Below are 17,987 nucleotides of genomic sequence, written 5' to 3'. Positions count from 1 at the left end.
CTCTAGAACAGAACTATAAAGACCATAAAAGGACATGAGGTGTTTTTTTTTTTTAAGTTTTTAAATTTATTTAAGTAATCTTTACATCTAGTGTGGGGTTCAAACCTACCACTCCAAGATTAAGAGTCACAAGCTCTACTGACTGAGCCATTCAGGCACCCCTCATACTTCTTCTTCTTCTTCTTCTTTTTTAAGATTTTATTTATTTATTTGACAGAGAGATCACAAGTAGGCAGAGAGGCAGGCGGGGGTGAGGGGGAGCAGTCTCCCTGCTGATCAGAGAGCCAGATGCGGGGCTCGATCCCAGGACCCTGAGATCATGACCTGAGCTGAAGGCAGAGGCTTAACCCACTGAGCCACCCAAGCACCTCACCTCATACTTCTTTTTAAAAAATGTTTGCATTGATACCTTTTTGAGCTTTCTAAAAAAATATCACTAATTATGATATTACCAGTGTCTTTGCGGATATAAAAAGATGGCTATTTTTGGCTTTTGATCTTTTTAAAATTATCTAATTCAAAAATGTTCAGGGTTTTAAAAAATTCAGATATACTACTCAAGTCTTTCAACATAAGCAACACTGCCACACTGTGTATCTACTAGCCGTTAATACCTTCTCCTTAAAGATAACTATTGGCAATTATGAGTTGTTTCTTCTGTATATTCCTCCATATTTATAGTTTTCTTACTTTATTATTTCTTGATTCTTCAGTTGTAGATATTATCTATTGCCTATCCACTATGGAAATTGAGAATTCAGTTATCTTTTACCACTGTGTACCCCTCTCTACCTACAGACGCTTAACTTCACTTCTCCAAATCTTTCCAATATAATTAGAGCACAATTTTTGGTTAAGTCAGTGCTTACAATATTAATGAATACATAGATACTCACAACCAAACCATGGAGAAGGTACACTATAATTGCATTTCCTTTTTTTAAATAACTTCCCTGACATTAAAAATGGACTTTTCATTTGCTTTAAAGAAAAAAAAATGTTAACACGGTGCCTGGGTGGCTCAGTCAGTTAAGCATCTGCCTTTGGCTCAGGTCATGATCCCAGGATCCAGGGATTGAGTCCCACATCAGGCTCCCTGCTCAGTGGAAAGTCTGATTCTCCCTCCCCCCTCTCCCCCCAGCTTGTGGTCACACTCTCTCTCAAATAAGTAAATAAAATATTTTTTAAGAATGTTAATGCTTACTAATCTCCAATATACTCTGACAATCAGTATAATTTTTTTCATTGGTAACATCTCCCCTAGAGCCTCATGATCCTGTACTATTCTGGACCACCTAACTTCTAGGTTTGATGCACAGACAATGTTTATTTTCTTGACTAGACAGGTGTGTCTTCTGTCCTGATTTAATTCCCTTCTTTGGCAAGACACATATGCTCTGGTAGTTTAATGAGAAAAAGAAGGTAAATTTGGTGAGTATTTACGTAGCTGAAAATGTCTTCTCACAACTGACTGACTATCTGGCTGGAAAAAGAATACTAAGTTGGAAATAATTTCTCTCTGAATTTTGAAGACATCATTCCATTGTTGTTTACTTTCTCTGTTGCGTAAATGTACTTAACCATTCTCTTGCTGGGTTGTTTCTAGTTTCCTGCGTCATAACAGAACTATTATGAACATTTTGGTACATGTCTCCTGGTACACAAGTGTGGGGGCTTTTGTTAGAGTATATAGCCAGGAGTGGAATTACTGGTCAATACATGACATACAGCTTCAACTACACTAGATAATGCCAAATGGTTTCCTAAACTGGTTGGACCAATTTATACTTTAACTAGTAGTGAAATAAGCTGAATTTCTCCTTGTGTGTTTTTTTTTTTTCTCTTCTATTTTGGGGGGGAATTTTTTTTTTGAGTTTAAAAAATTTTTGTGCTATTTTCAATTTCCATGAGGTCAGAATAACTCTCCAGTTTTCTGAAACTTCTGTATTTTGTTTCTTGCTCTTCATATTTAAAAATGAGGTACTAGAAAGCTGATTAGAAGCTCTGTGTACATGAACAGGGTTTGCCAACCAGTGGGCTTCAACTCATCAGCCAGGGACTAGGGTGCTTCACTGGAGGACTCCTCAAATATCAATGTCTACAGGGCTTCTCTCTGGGGTCATGCAGTTGCTCCCAGCCCTCAAACTCCCTCTTTCTTGGAAAGTATACAACTGGCTGCCGATACATTTCAAAATCAAGTGGGATTAAGAGGAATTCACCCATCAGTATGTAGGTTTTCACTTCATTACTGTTTTCACTTCTGAACCTTTCCCCTGTCTTCTTTTCCTGGGGCTGATGTCTCCAAGTCTAGAACCTCTCTAATTAAATACTTCCCCATGTATGAGAGGTATCTCACTACTTCTTAAGCAAACTTTCAAGTCCCTTTGTTTTCACCCTCATGCTGAATCCCCATCCTTCTGCAGTATCTGGCTTCTCAAACTTATCTTTCTAGAATTTTGAGACACAAAGTGACTGTCTTTGGAATTCTTTTCTGTTGACATTTGATACTCAGATTTTGAAGCTTTGCTAACTCCTCCATCTCTTCCATCTTCCAAAAATTGCCCAATTGCAATAGTCCCCTCTCCTCTCCTCTCTTAGTCCTTGTGGATTTATGACTTCTTTATTTTAATTCACTTACTCTCTCATTTGAGAAGAATTTAGGGAGGAAGCAAATGTGTGTTAAATCTACCTTGCTTAACTGGAAATTCTATTCTTAGCACATTTTGGGCAAAGTAAACAGTGAAATTATAATTACATTTGCAAGGCAAACCATCTTCTTAGTAATGATGCTAAAGGCATATAAATAAAACTCTCCTCCTGATTACTAGAGTTGTTTTGGATAATCCAAGAGAAGAAGATTTTTTAAAACCTATTTCTTAGCAATACATACTTTATGCTATAAAACTAATAAGCATCATTAAAATATAATTACACTACTCCTGTCCCCAAAAATGTGAAATGAAAAAACATGAACATAATTGTACATCTTAGCTGTATGTTTGATATATTTTCTTCATATCAAGTAGAAATACGATTACCATTAGCTAGCTAGCCTGCAAATATTTATTAATATAAATGAGTAGTTATGAGCACTCTCAGGAAAAAAATGAACATGTATTTCATCTTAAAAAGAAACAAACATTAGGCCAATAAAATTAATTTTCACAACATAAAATCTAACTCAAGTTGAAAAAAATAACTTATTCAGAGTAACTAAAAGGAATTATTTTTCATTAGCCAATATTTTCAGTAAGTATAAGAAAATTATGCAACTCTAGCTAGAGAGTGCAGGCTCTATACTTTGCTAGTACTTACTTATAACGTTATAACTTATACTTGAAAAATACTAAAATTAACCCAGAGCTCATTTACCTCCAATGTGTAAGGTATTCTTCAAAGACCACAGGTGCAGTTCAGTCAAGCAGAAAGACATCTGATGGTAGAAGAAATCTCTGTCCTGTTTAAAAAATAGTTAAAAAGAGATGACAATTATCTTCTATTGTCAATAAAACCAGGATCCCTTAGAGAAATAACAGAATTATTTGACACTACTCATATTTGAGATATGGGGTCCATTAGAATAAACATATTTTAACATATCTTTGGTTAACTATCCAAAAATAAACTCTAGAAAAAAGAAAAATACACTCCTCCTAAATGTACTATGCCATTTCACTGAGAAACATGGTAAGAAGAATATATGTATTTGAATTTTAAGTTAGTTGTTTGATTTTTAAGGCTCTGAGTATATTTAAAATTATTTAGTATTTAAGCATTTTTAAAACATTCTAAGAAAAGGAAACATCTGTTAAATAATTAATTCATACAAACACATTTTGTGGTGTACTTTTAATATACAAAGCACATATTTATGATCTCCCACATACAAACAAGCTAATTAAAGTGGAATTTGCAAGGTAAATGGTATATTGTTACTATTACAAGAAACATTTACTTAAAGGTAAATAGTGTAAAACCACATTAGGATTCAGATTAGTTTGTTAATCTGCATGTCATGATAGATGGAGAAATTCTACTCTAAATACATTAAAAAAAAAACAAGATAACAAAACAGTACATAGTGTATTTCCTCCCAGTTTTAATATCGGGGGCTAGGGATGGATATTACTGATACTTTTTCATGAAGTAGTATGTCATTCATTTGGACTACTGGAGAAAGGCCAATATGAATCAGAAAAAAATGTCAACACTTTACAAGTATTTGAAAGAAATTTATATAGCTTCCAAATGTTTGCTTAGAAATACATACAGTACTATACTATAGGAATAGTTCACTATCTATCAGAAATACACAAACTATTGATATCTTCTTTATGGAGATCATAAAAGAATTGCTCTTTCCAATAAACTTCTGAATAACAAAGAAAGCTTGAAAAACACTTTATTACATCTTTAGACAGAGGAAAAAGCCCCCAGCTTCTTCAACATTAGGAGTGACAAAAATATTTCTCACACTATTCATATGGGTGATAACCCAAAATAATTTTAGACACAGTACAAACTTCTTTCGTCCTTCCTTCACCTTTACATTTGAAGTCAGTAATCAATAATCAAAAAACAGATGCATGTTCAATAATAAGATGCAGTGTGCCAATACTGAAATGGCAGAGTGAACAAGGTGGCACCATGAAAGAAGGGCCAAGCCTGCCTAGAAATGTGGGGCTCTGAGAAGCTACAGAGTTGTGAAATGTTAGCAGAACCTCAAAGACACACAGGATTTCACCAGTTAAACGATGATAAATAAAATGATGATGATGACAACAGGCAACACTTGCTAAATACTGACCTCATTACAAGCATTGTTCTAAACATTTTATATGTATTAAATCATTTAATCCTCAGAGCTACCCTCTGAAGTAGTACCATCACTACTCCTATAATGAGGAAACTGAGGCACTAAGAAGCCACCTGGCCAGCAGGTAGCTGAGGCAGGCTTTGAATATAAGCAGACTGGCTCCAGAATCTGTGCTTAAAACCACAGCACACTCTGGTATTGGGCTATCTAGAGGTGTGAGAGGGAGAACAAGTAGTAGTGTGAGTAAAAGGATGGCATATCCCAGGCATGGTGGTAGATTAAAATACATGGTAGAAAATGGAAAAATGAAGCTGAAAAGGGTGACAAGGAAACAGGCTATAAAAATAACAAATATTTGGATTGATCTGAGTTACTCTCTTCCTTGAACTCAAGTGCCTTTAAAGGCTGGAGATAAAACAAAGGACTCATCAGTCTCCAAATCTATCCAAATGTCACCAGAGGGGACTGCCACTGTATACAGTTAGGGGGCAGAAGAGCTAGTGGACCTCATTACTATGAAAGAGGATGAAGTTCCTTATCAGCAGACAGTAGAGAAAAAGTGATATTAAGCTCATTACAAGTTTTTCAATTCAACTGGGCATTATCTCAGAGTTGTTTCCTTTGGAGTGACTCTAGCGATGCTACTATACTCAAAATATTCCCAAAGCCATAGTCTTTGGAATTACTTTCAGTTAGTTTTACAAGGCTTATTTCAGGATTATTACTTTAGGGTTACACATTTTTTAAAACCAAAATACTTACCTTATTAGAATATGTAAACAGCACCCTTCTTATTTAGATGGGTGAGGCCTGGAATGTTTGTTTAAAGAAACACTTAATAAATTAAATAAATATTTATTTGCAATTTAGTAAGCTTAATGTATAGATTCTAGACTCAAACTGCCTGATTTCTTACTTTAACTTCTCAGTTTGTTAGCCAACTTGGACAACTGACATAATTTTTCTAAACTCCCCCATATATAAAATGGGTATAATAAAGTACCTACCTCAGGACTACTGTGAGGACACTTTTATTCAATTAATTTATTGTTACCATTGTTGTTGCTACTACTGCTATTACTCACTATGTCTAACATTATGCATATTTATATGGAAAAAAACACAGGGAGTGTATTACAATCTTCCACGTTGTATAGTAATTTCACAAGGTGAAATGAAAGAAGAATAAGTACAATAGGGGTTTTATGAAGGAAAACATCTATTTGTGGACGAGTTTTTACACAAGAGAAAGTATTTGAATCAGGACATGCAAACGGATTAATATTTCCCTGGGAGCAGAGAGAAACCATGATGAAACAGGAGCACATTTCCTCTGATATAAAGCAACAGAAGTCACAACTTTTAGGCTACACTAGAAAATAAAAACTTATTCTTCAATTTAGTGTTTACTCAGACACCAATAATTAGAATTTATGACAACGTGGGCAAAGACAAGGTTGAAGTTTAGCTGTTAGTAGCTAAATAAAAAAGTCTTATTATGCAAACTAAATATGAAAAAAACTTTATAGCTAAAGCCAAAAGGGCCATACCTTTACTTATATATCAAAAGCAGTCTGCACTTGAAACTGTTTTTTCATTTAATTCAATAATAAAGAATTTGTCAACTTTCCCCTGATAACAGAAGTGGAGAGTAAAGAATAATTTTCCTACATTTGCTATTTTTAAAAAGATTTTATTTATTTACTTGTCAGAAAGAAAGAGAGAGAGGGAGAGATCACAAGCAGGAGGCAGGCGTGGTAGGCAAGGGGAGGAACAGGCTCCTGCTGAGCAAGGAGCCCGATAAAAGACTCGATTCTGGGACTTAGGGATAATGATCAGAGACAAAAGCAGATGCTTAACCTACTGAGCCACCTAACATTCCCCACATTGGCTATTTCTAAGAATGAGTAATGCTTTTAACCTGAAAACCAAGAGATCCACAGCCCATATTTTTACTAAGTCTAAAAATCCTAAAGTACTCAGAAATAACGGAGTTTAGGGAAGAACAAGCAAAATGAGGTCCATGGAGAGCTTCAAATGTCAAATGCAAAGGCCATGACCCTTTATATCTGGACATAAAGAGAAATCCTGACAACAGTACATGTTTGAGTCTATGATCTAGATTTGTCTTCCAGCTCAGCACCAAGGGTTCATGTCTAGTCTCAATGGGGTACAAAGACAGCGAAAAATGCCCTATACGAACAATACTGCTCCAGTTTCCAACTAAAAAATACAGGACAGGGGCACCTGGATAGCTCAATCAGTTAAGCGTCTGCCTTCAGCTCAGTTCATGATCCCAGGCCCTGGGATGGTACCCTGCATTGTTGCACTGGGCTCCCAGCTCAGCAGGAAGCCTGCTTCTCCCTCTCCCTCTGCTTGTGCTCTCTTGCTCTCTACCAAATAAGTAAATAAAATCTTTAATTTAAAAAAAAAATACAGGACAAAGGGGAGAGAGAGACATTTTGCTTTATAAAGGACCTCTCTGTGGTCCCCTTAGGGGACATTTGGTATAAGGGTAATGAAGTGGCTGCAGGGGATGATACCCAGTAGAAAGCAAGCAGGACTGGCAGCCCTTTAGATTGACATGCTCAGCAGGAGTGATGGTATCCGGACAAATGGATCTATACTCAGCAAAAGTAGACATGGTGGCCAAGGAGTAATATCAGCAATGATCAGTTGATGGAGCAAGCCTAGCAAGTAGTAGGTGAGGCAAGTAAAAAGAAAATAGCCCATGTCCATTAGTAAATGATGACTGTATTTGTTTAATAAGCACTTGTGACAATTCCTGTAGAGTCCCCCCAAAATATATATAATTAAGGAGGAGGCTTTGCAGGAATCGTTCTATAGCAGGAGGGCCAAAGATAGTCAAGTGAGGGTTATTCATCCTCCTTTTCCCCTGAACTTTAAATATCTACCAGTAAGACCATATAATACTGAAGAGAATTAATGGAGCAAATAAAACAACTTTATAAAAACCTATAATAAAACTGGGCACAGTGAGAGGAAAACAAGTCAATATCCTTCCTAGTCTTCATGATATTTTGCCATCTTTACACTGTGCAGGGGTTTTTTTTGTTTTTTTGTTTTTTAAGGTGTAAACCTTTAAATTTTCCTTCTTACTCAAGAATGCCACCAGTGAAAAAGAATGCTTGTTATTTCCATGTTTGAAAAATTTGCCTGGAGTAAGTAGTCAAGACTGAGCTTGTATTATTCAAATATTGTATTAGTACATAAATAGTTGTTTTGAAGGAGGGAAGAAAAGAATTTCAGAAGAATGCTGAATTCTACATTGTGGGATCAAGGTGTAAGCAGTAAACTGGCTGCTGTGAATGAGCAGAGAGCCTAAAAAAGTTAGCTGAGAAATGCTGCCCTACTCAGTGCCCTTGTACATTTCTTTGAGAATAAAACCCATTGCATGATTTATAACTAGAACAAAAGTAGCTATTTAAGGGGAAATATGAAAGAATGAACGAATGAATAAAAAATATAGCAAAGAATTATCCAAATAAAAAGAACTACAGAAGGAAAAACCAAAGCAACAAGAAAATGCCCGTATTTATTATTTTAAAATAACTCTTAAGCTTTCACAATTTTCTGTTTACTTTAATTTTGTAAGGTAGTTGGTGACAGTCCCAGATGTCTCAGAAGGCCATTCTGAATCTAAACTTCCAGTCTCCATGAGAGAATAAAAAGCATGATTTAAATTAATCTTTAGGGGCACCTGGGTGGCTCAGTGGGTTAAGCCGCTGCCTTCGGCTCAGGTCATGATCCCAGGGTCCTGGGATCGAGTCCCGCATCGGGCTCTCTGCTCAGCGGGGAGCCTGCTTCCTCCTCTCTCTCTCTGCCTGCCTCTCTGCCTACTTGTAATCTCTCTCTGTCAAATAAATAAATAAAATCTTTAAAAAAATAAATTAATTAATCTTTACCTAAATATGGATGATTGTTCTATAGGGGGAGAATCAATGATAGCCCAAATTTTGAGGCCAGAGATGAGAGGATCCTACAGGACCTTCTTTTACCTACATTTTTTAAAAGTTTAAAGCCTTCCCCTGCAAACAGGTTACATTACAAAAAAACTACTATTTATTTGCCTTAAGAGTAGAGTAATTGTTACTATAGACTAAATTTTAAGGAAGTAACATGCAAAATAAAAATAGTTGTGCTAAGATGCTATAACCTGTTTAACTTTTGATAATTTTCTTTTGAAATATAAAAATATGAGCATCCGGGTGGCTCGGTTGGGTGACTGCCTTCGGCTCAGGTCATGATCCTGGAGTCCGGCGATTGAGTCCCACATCCGGCTCCCTCCTCAGCAGGGAGTCTGCTTCTCCTTCTGACCCTCCCAATTCTCATGCTCTCTCTCTCTCTCATTCTCTCTCTCTCAAATAAATAAATAAAATCTTAAAAAAAATAATAAAATAAAATAAAAACTTACGTTTTAGAGGTACAGATTTCTTGCCACTAAATAAAGTATTTGCAGAGTATTTGTCTTCCATGCTTTTTTTTTCCTTTTTTAAGATTTTATTTATTTACTTGACAGAGAGAGAGATCACAAGTAGGCAGAGAGGCAGGCAGAGAGTGAGGGGGAAGCAGGCTCCCCGCTGAGCAGAAAGCCTGATGTGGGGCTCAATCCCAGGACCCTGAGACCATGACCTGAACCAAAGGCAGAGGCTCAACCCACTGAACCACCCAGGTGCCCCTCTTTCATGCTTTTTTAAGTCAGCTATTTTGACTGCTTTGGGAAGGAGGCTTGAGGGCCTTGAAGTAAAATATGATGGGAAAGGAAATAATTAACAAACAGAAGACACTACTGTGGTTTAACAAAGATAAATGATATCAGGTACCAACAAGACATTGAAAATAAATGTGTATTAGCACAATACCTCAGAGAGCCTAAGGGTATTTTCCTTGCGCATAAACTTAGAGCATATACTTGTTACTTATTACCAATAGATTTTCTGAGGAATATCTATTCACCAATTCAAAATGTACAAAAATAAAGACAACTAAATAGCATAAATTAAAGATAAACTTTTGGTTTAATTTATATTAAGTGTTTTAGTCATCAATAGGTAATTTTCAAATTACATAAAATACAGTGTATTCCCCCATAATCTCATCAATGCCATCGACACAGAATTACATTAATATCTGTTAAGCACAGGCATGAACATAATCAATGTCACATTATCAGAAACTAAGGATTTAAAAAAATATTTTGAAATATCCAACACTAAACCAAACAAGAAATGATAAAATTTGTGTAAAAGGACAGAGGAGTCTCAAAATAAAAAGACCTCAAGCTTGGATTGAATCCACAGCAAAAAAAAAAAAAAAAAAGACCAGAGTGTTAAAAACACTGGGTCATTAACACCTCAGAGAGTCTATGACATTAATTATATTATCAATTAAATTATATTAATTAAATATTACCAATATTTTGAGCACCTTAGGTGTACGACATTTTATTCCAAGTCCTAGATATGAAGATTTACAAAGTAGGGTCTCTACTATCAGACAGCGATAATCCAGTGAAACAGATAAAATAACCACAAAATCTTGGGCGCCTGGGTGGCTCAGTGGGTTAAGCCGCTGCCTTCGGCTCAGGTCATGATCTCAGAGTCCTGGGATCGAGTCCCACATCGGGCTCTCTGCTCAGCGGAGAGCCTGCTTCCCTCTCTCTCTCTCTGCCTGCCTCTCCATCTACTTGTGATTTCTCTCTGTCAAATAAATAAAAAAATAAAATCTTAAAAAAAAAAAAAAATAACCACAAAATCAGTAAGAGGTTTGTGGTCAGTGCTAATTTAGCAACAAAGGGCCAGGGGTGCTCAGTAGATGCTCTAGTTCGATGATAAAGAAATGTTCTTATAAAGTAGAAATGTTCTTACAAAGTAGAAGAAATGTTCTTCTAAAGTATAAAGTTGAGGATTATTAGATATTGAGAGAGGGTGAGAGAAAAATAAGGGAATAATATGCAAAAGCGTAAGTTGCAAGGCTTATTTCAGAAATAATAAGCAATTGGTTTGGTGCACAAATAGAAGAGAGAAATCAGGGCCACACTAAGGAAGTCTGAATGCCATACTCAGTTGTGAGGACTTTACATCTGCTGGAAAGCTAATGAGGAAGAATGGCAAGTTTTTGATCTGGTAAGGGATTTTAGAAAAAGTAACTAACAGATCTGAAAGGTTGTTGGACAATTAACTGGTAGATGCGAATATTGGAGGAATGGAGGAATAGGATACAAGTGACCTGTTCAAAAAGTAACACAGTAACAGGTAACACTAATATTCAGTAACAAGAACATGAAATGGGATGGTAGCAACTAGGAAAGTAAATTATAAAAAAAAAAACAGATTCAAGTCATCTTTTGAAGAATCAACAGCATATGGGGACTAATGAATTGTAGAAGTGAGAAAGAAGGAAGAATCTGGAGTAACCACCAAGGAATGAGAACCTAGGTTACCGCTCAGATAGTGACCATTGCCTTGAACATGGCTCCACTGAGCAGGCATGTCTCCATTACATGTGCCAGGTTCTAAAAGGGTACGAGTATATTCTGCTCACAACTGCCTTAACCACTCAATCCACGCACCTCAATCCTCCCAGCCACTGACTTTGTTACTTGGTCTCCTATTTTACCTTTCCCTCATCCCTCAGTTTTTAACTCTGGCTCTTCCTCTTCCTTATACTGTGATTCAGCTTCTTCACTCTGGTGAAGGACTCACAACTATCATTTTTCTTAGTCACACCCAGTTTACAAGAATCCCTTATACAGACTTCTTCCCACCTGGTTTATTCTAGTTTCAAAAACAGGAGTTGGAATAAAACATATATAGAAACAGGTTGGTCTAGAAAAGGAGCAAGTCTTGCCAATGTAGGTTAGCTGAATTTTTAACACAGTGGAAATTTAAGGTATAAAAGTAGATATGGATAGAAATGTCTACCTGGTAGCTAGAAGTAAAGAAAAGGGGACTAAACTGTACAAAACCTATTTTGGGATTTTCTGAATAGAAAGCTAAAACCACTGAATAAGATCCCAAAAGAAAAATAAAATCAGTATAGATATGTTGGTAATCTCCAACAGGAAAACAATGAAAAAGAGATTAAGACAGTATAGTGTAAAAAAAACACCTGACAACACAGTGTCAGGAAAACCAGGGAAGAAAAAACGGCCTATGTGTTTTATTTAATGGTTATATAGTGATGATCAAACTTGTTTCGGAGTCTCAATGTAGAGATGACCTCAATATAGTTTAATGAGAAGTAATGTTTTATCAAAGACACACAGATTAAGTCTTCTAAAGAAGGTGTGGTTCTACTGCTCTGAATGCTGGGGTGTGGGCCAAAACTGCCTCAATTCTAATCTAGCTATGACAAACTTACCCCAAACCATTTAATCTCTCTGCCTCAATTTCCCCACTTACAAAAATAGGGATAATGATATTGACCTACATTTGCAACAATGTTGTAAGGATTAATTAATGCTGTACAATGCTTTGAAGATGAAAAGAACTGAGTATTATTGCTGGTATTGCATAAGTAATTGCCTATAATACTGATAATTTTATCCTTTAATTTTATTCAAACAGCAGTTATCACCAAAGTATTTAGCTCCCTTAGTGACATTTACTTTCTAATATTATTATTATCTTTAAGGTACCTAGATCTTTTGTAAATTATGTCATACATGTTATTTCATAGTATATAAAATTTGACCAGTTCAGAAGTCTAGAACACCTTTACGACCTAAATATTAAGTATAAATATTCAGGACTTATTTACCAATAAGCACCAATTGCAAGTATTCAATAAATGCTCAAAGGTAATACTTTAATTATGAAATTTTAGATTTAACAAATAACACTCAACAATTATATGGTAAAGGCAAAAACAAAAGCACAAAGCAGTGTGTTAAAAGTATGGTCTACGACATCCTTGTTTCTAAAACAACCTATATAACCTAAAAGTGTACAAAAAATGAAGAGAGTAACTTTTAAATTTAAGACACTGTATGATCTTTTGTTTCTTCTTGGATTTTAAAATTACAATAGTAATGCATGCTTATTGGTTTAAAAAATGCAAATATGGAAATACTTGATGTTAAAATAACTACGTTCTCCTCCCAGCTGCCCTCTGCACTTTGAAGAGAGCCACTGCACAACGCAGCATGTGGCCTTCCAGATTTTCTTGATGTACTTATACAGTATGTCACACCCATACTTACTTGCTTTGTGTTTTTGTAAAGACAAGATTTTACTATACATACCACTTGCTTTTTTCACTAAACACCACAGCATGGATATTCTATCAGCATACACAGATTTACTTCACTGTTTTTTAATAGCTGCAAGATGTACAACTGGATAGTGATCATAATTTACTTAACCACTGAATGTACACTCTGTTTTTACTTTTTGTCTTATAAATAATACCTTGAAAACACAGATGCACACCTTACATTTTGATAGGTAATGCCAAATTGGCCTCCAAAATGACTATGCCAATTTACAGTTTTACTTACACTATGACTATCTTTTTCCCTATATCCTCAATAACATGGAGAACTGTCAAAGTTTTACATTTTTCCCAATCTGCTAGGCGAAAATTGGATTCTTGTAGTTTTCAGTTTCATTTTTCCATTTATTAAAGAACTCAAACACCTTTTCATGTATTTTTAAGCAATTTTGTTTCTTCTATAAATTACTTGCTCCTATCTTTGTCCGTCTTTTGAGTTATCGCTTTGTGTATTAATAATATTAATACTTTGTTATAGATTGGACATATTTAGCCCTTTTTAAAATTTTTCATTAACCTTATATATGAAGAAAATAAGAAAATATAGAATTCATGTTGTTTTAAAAATTGGGCATAACTTAACAGAAAGCTTTTTGAATACCACTGAGCTCATGCTGTGGAAAATGCCTTGGCCAGAGATGGTTCTTCACAGCAACTCACAATTGGTCAGATGATGCTATTTCTAGATGAAGCAAAAGGCAACAGATTCGTATGTTCCCAGAAAAACTGCATCATTCTTACTAAGAGGTTAGAGGAAATTCTATGCCGAGAAAGAAAAGTAGGATCCCCTTCACTTTCCCAAAGTAAACTGTGGCAAAGATTTTTATAAATCTCCGGTTCTCCTTAAATTTGGAAAATATTTCTCTAAGGCAGTTTTTGCAAGGAGTCCATTTGCCTCCCCTCCCCCAACTGAAATTGTTTAAATTGTTTAATTCATTTAGTTAAATAGATTTTGTCAATTTAACATTTTCCATATTGTATGCAGTTTTGACATTTAGATAATTTATCAATGGCTTCTTTATTGTGGCCTGTTTCCTTTTCTTTCTACTCATTACACGCAACAAATTAAATTTCACTAATATTTAAAGATCAGTGTTGACCTTTGCATAGCCATTTCCTAGGTTCCCATTAATACAAACATCTTGTTGCTGATGCTCATTTTGAATATACACAATTTCCATTATTTCAAAGAGACTAGTTGAAGTACATTTTTTCCATGACCTTGCAAAATAATTGTAATGGCTTATACCAGGCATTTGGGGGGGGGGGCAGATTTGCTTGCATAAGCAAATAACAATAACAAAAATAAAATAATCTTTGCCTACCACCACCTCTACCATATGTACCCACCTTTCTTATCTAGAAAAATATGGATTTAAAATTCTTCTCTTTAGGATGTATTTCAATCACAACAATTAAAAGACAAGAAAAATAGAAATGTTGGCAATGTAATCATGATAATTGAGATTATAATTCCATAAATATAGTTTTATGCTATACTTGGATAGAAAAAAAAGGGACTTTGAGGAGAGAATAAACTGAATTTCAGGAATAATTCCTAAAGAGCTGAGTTAAAGACAAGAGAACACTGAAATGCTCTTATCTAAACCAATGCTAACTGCCGAAATAATTTGTCAATTTAGATTTACTGTTTTAAAAAGCATATAAATCAAAGACTGCTGCAAAGTGAGCAAGAATGAAAAAAGATAAGAGATCCTTTCTCTTCAAATAGAAAAGACAGTGAAAAAATTTAAAGTGGCCTCCAGCTATACCACCTCAACCTTGTCAGATTTCACTTGTCAACACTTTGATGACAGATTGCCACCCCCTCCTCTAAAAAACAAACCCTAGTAACTGTTGAAAGAAGTGGCTTCTTTTAAAAAGTGGAATATCTCATGCAATCTGATAGTTGTATACTTTAAAATCTTTTTTTTTCCTCCAAAAGAGACTTGAAAAACTTTTTTCTGTGGCTTTTATCAAAACTTAAAAGCTAAAGAACCCTCCCAATGTGGGTAAGTAAAGGGGGTATAACAATTTTTTAATGCCTACTTAATGCGTTTTATATTCATTATTCCATTTAATCCTCACAGTAACCCTTTGAAATTATGTACTAAAATGTGCACATATTTGCCTGCATACCTATGGTGTACACGTGCACATAACTATTTTTCTGGGCAGGGAATAGCAGTTTTTGCAAGGAGTCCATTTGCCTCCCCTCCCCCAACTGAAATCAACTCAGACAGACTCTAAATCTCTTAATTTACAGATATGAAAACTGAGGTCTAGGGAGGTAAAGTAATTTGTACAAATTCAGTCAGCTTGTTACAGGAACACTTAGGGTTAGAATTCCTGTCCACAGATTATCTATGCAGTGCTCTTTCTATTCTACCTCCCTCTGCCTAAATACTACGCTAAATAGAGCCCTTTAGTTAAGCTTCTCTGCTTAAGCACCTGAGACAGGTGTCAGTTTAGACTTGTATAATTAATCCATGGCGAAAGATACATGTGAAACCTATTTTCTGGCTAAATTTAATATATTTTGCTTAGAAAGCCTTTGGAAGAAGTTACTTGAATGACTAGTTAAGGATTATTTTTAATTAGTATATCAATAGTTTGTAAGTAAACTGATATAACTAAAACATCTGATAAAACTGGTATTTCTTAGGTACTAAAAAATCTTCACAGTATTTACTTAACAAACTTTACAGATAATACAAAAATAAGTTCCAACATGAATTATTAATATTTTACAACTGAATGTTAAATACGTTAAGGTCTTCTTTTTAAGTTACTGCATTATATCAGAGAAGGCTTATTTCTATTTTTACTACTTTTACTTGGTAGTAGCTCTCATTAAGTTCTCAACTCCTCAATCTCTATGACTAGTTCTTTTTTTTTTTTTAAAGATTTTTATTTATTTATTTGACAGAGAGAGATCACAAGAAGGCAGAGAGGCAGGCAGAGAGAGAGGAGGAAGCAGGCTCCCTGCTGAGCAGAGAGCCCGATGCGGGACTCGATCCCAAGACCCTGAAATCGTGACCCGAGCCGAAGGCAGCCGAAGGCAGCGGCTTAACCCACTGAGCCACCCAGGCGCCCCTCTATGACTAGTTCTTAATGAAATGTAAACAAGTCCTAAAAGCTCCCAATTTGTAAGAATTCTTCAGTGAATCCTTTTATATTGTGTTTGGATCTTCCTTCACACTCTTTCTTCCCTGACTGGTTATTTTCACCTTTACTAATGGTTTGTCACAGCTGTATCACTTAGATGATACTTTTAACGTTTTGTTTCAGTGGTTGAATGGAAAACCAAAGTAGGTACTTAGGAAAGAACAGCCTTCTCTTACTGAAATGAAGTCTGTGAATAACCACCAGGTTCCCAAGAAAGGATCAATTTCACTTTAATATATTTAACACAAGCATACATCATCATGGCTTAAAATGTTCATAATTCTTTAATGAGTAGAAAATTATTAACTAATATTTAAAAGTCATAGAATAAAACAAGGAAGATTCTAGATTATGATCATGTTTTTCCGTAAAGCCCAAACAAATCATGGACTCACAAAAAATATTTCCCATGCTTTTCAGACTGGACCCTATTTTACCAAGTAAATAGGATAATGTATTTGAAACTATGTGGCAAATGACAATTGTTCAATAAATGTCAGTTTCCTTTTCCTGAATATTCAATATCCATAAGATAGAGCCTGACTGCAATAACAGAAAAGGAAAATATACTCTGATTATCTTAGTGCTTCACTGGGTATCATTTCATTTTCAAATTATTTTAGTTTGGTTCAAACTACATTTGCAAAGCAACTACCAAGTGCCAAATTGGACCAGGCATTGTGAAACCACCCAAGAACTTGCACTTGAGGAGGTCATAACTTAGTGGGGGATGGGGTAAGAGAAAATAGATGAATACAATTACATCAGAGTATGGAAAATAAAATAAAACCATACCCAAGGAAGAAAGCACAGAGAAGAAAGTTATTAATTCTAACAATCGAACACAATCCAAGCTACAAAAATTGAAATTATAAATCCATTTTCAGAACCTTAGGCCCCTTTTAGAGAAAATGAATACCTAGCATATGAATGGGTCATATGAATCTACTGTATGATTCAAATTTGATGGTTTCTAAAACTTATTTATCTTATAATCAATGTATATATTAACCCAGTGTTGCTTTTTATCAGAATTTGATGCTATACTAAATCAATAGCACTTTATAATCAATGATAAATTAGAATCAAGGGGAAATATATATATATATACACATATATATACACACACCAATGCTTGATTGGTTTCTTTTGGTAGCACATCCAGCTCCAAGCAAGCTGGCAACACACACAAAAATCCTGCATAGAGGACCATCCCAATAAAGATAGGGGATTGAACACATATAGTTACCTTCACTACCCTCCAAGCCCACACTAAAATGACACTAAACAATAAAAAGAAAATTCTCAAGGCGAAGAGAATTAGAAGACAACAAAATAGTTATCAACAAAATTTTGGAGAGTAAAAAGCAGATGGACAAAGGTAACTGACAACAGATTCAAGAAAGTGGAAAGCCAAGTACCTACGGAAGGTAGATGGCTGAGAGCCAAAGGGTTCACGCACTGGAACTCTAGAAAGGCTCAGAAACTGGAGGCACCAAATACTTTTGAAGGAATACCTGTGCTTAGGATTGAAAACAAGAGATCTGTCTGAAATTCTATGTAAATAATACTTAGACATCTAGGTGCTTTTCTCTGCCACCACAGCTGGGCAATCCCTCCCTACCATAGAAGAAAACAGTAAACTGACTCTTGAAAGGTTGTTTTATCAGAGAAAGTACTTAAGAAATAAAACATTATTGAAAGTAGG

At 35.2% G+C, this 17,987-nt stretch overlaps 1 protein-coding gene across 5 annotated transcripts in view; it reads right to left on the bottom strand.

Moving 5' to 3' along the window:
• WDPCP (WD repeat containing planar cell polarity effector) overlaps positions 1-17,987 on the bottom strand; it is a 487,280-nt gene that overhangs the window by 351,647 nt on the left and 117,646 nt on the right. For 4 of the 5 annotated variants that reach the window (XM_059405982.1, XM_059405983.1, XM_059405981.1 and 1 more), the window contains one exon: positions 3,373-3,457. In XM_059405982.1, coding sequence (XP_059261965.1) covers positions 3,373-3,433 — 61 coding nt within the window. In that variant the 5' untranslated portion in view covers positions 3,434-3,457. Of the gene's footprint in view, positions 1-3,372; positions 3,458-17,987 lie in introns of those variants that run through there. The other variant, XM_059405984.1, reaches the window with a different exon arrangement.

The sequence above is a fragment of the Mustela nigripes genome, chromosome 7, assembly GCF_022355385.1.
Source record: "Mustela nigripes isolate SB6536 chromosome 7, MUSNIG.SB6536, whole genome shotgun sequence".
NCBI lineage: Eukaryota > Metazoa > Chordata > Mammalia > Carnivora > Mustelidae > Mustela > Mustela nigripes.
Note: the sequence above shows the minus strand (reverse complement) of the source record. Positions and strands in the feature narration are given on the sequence as shown.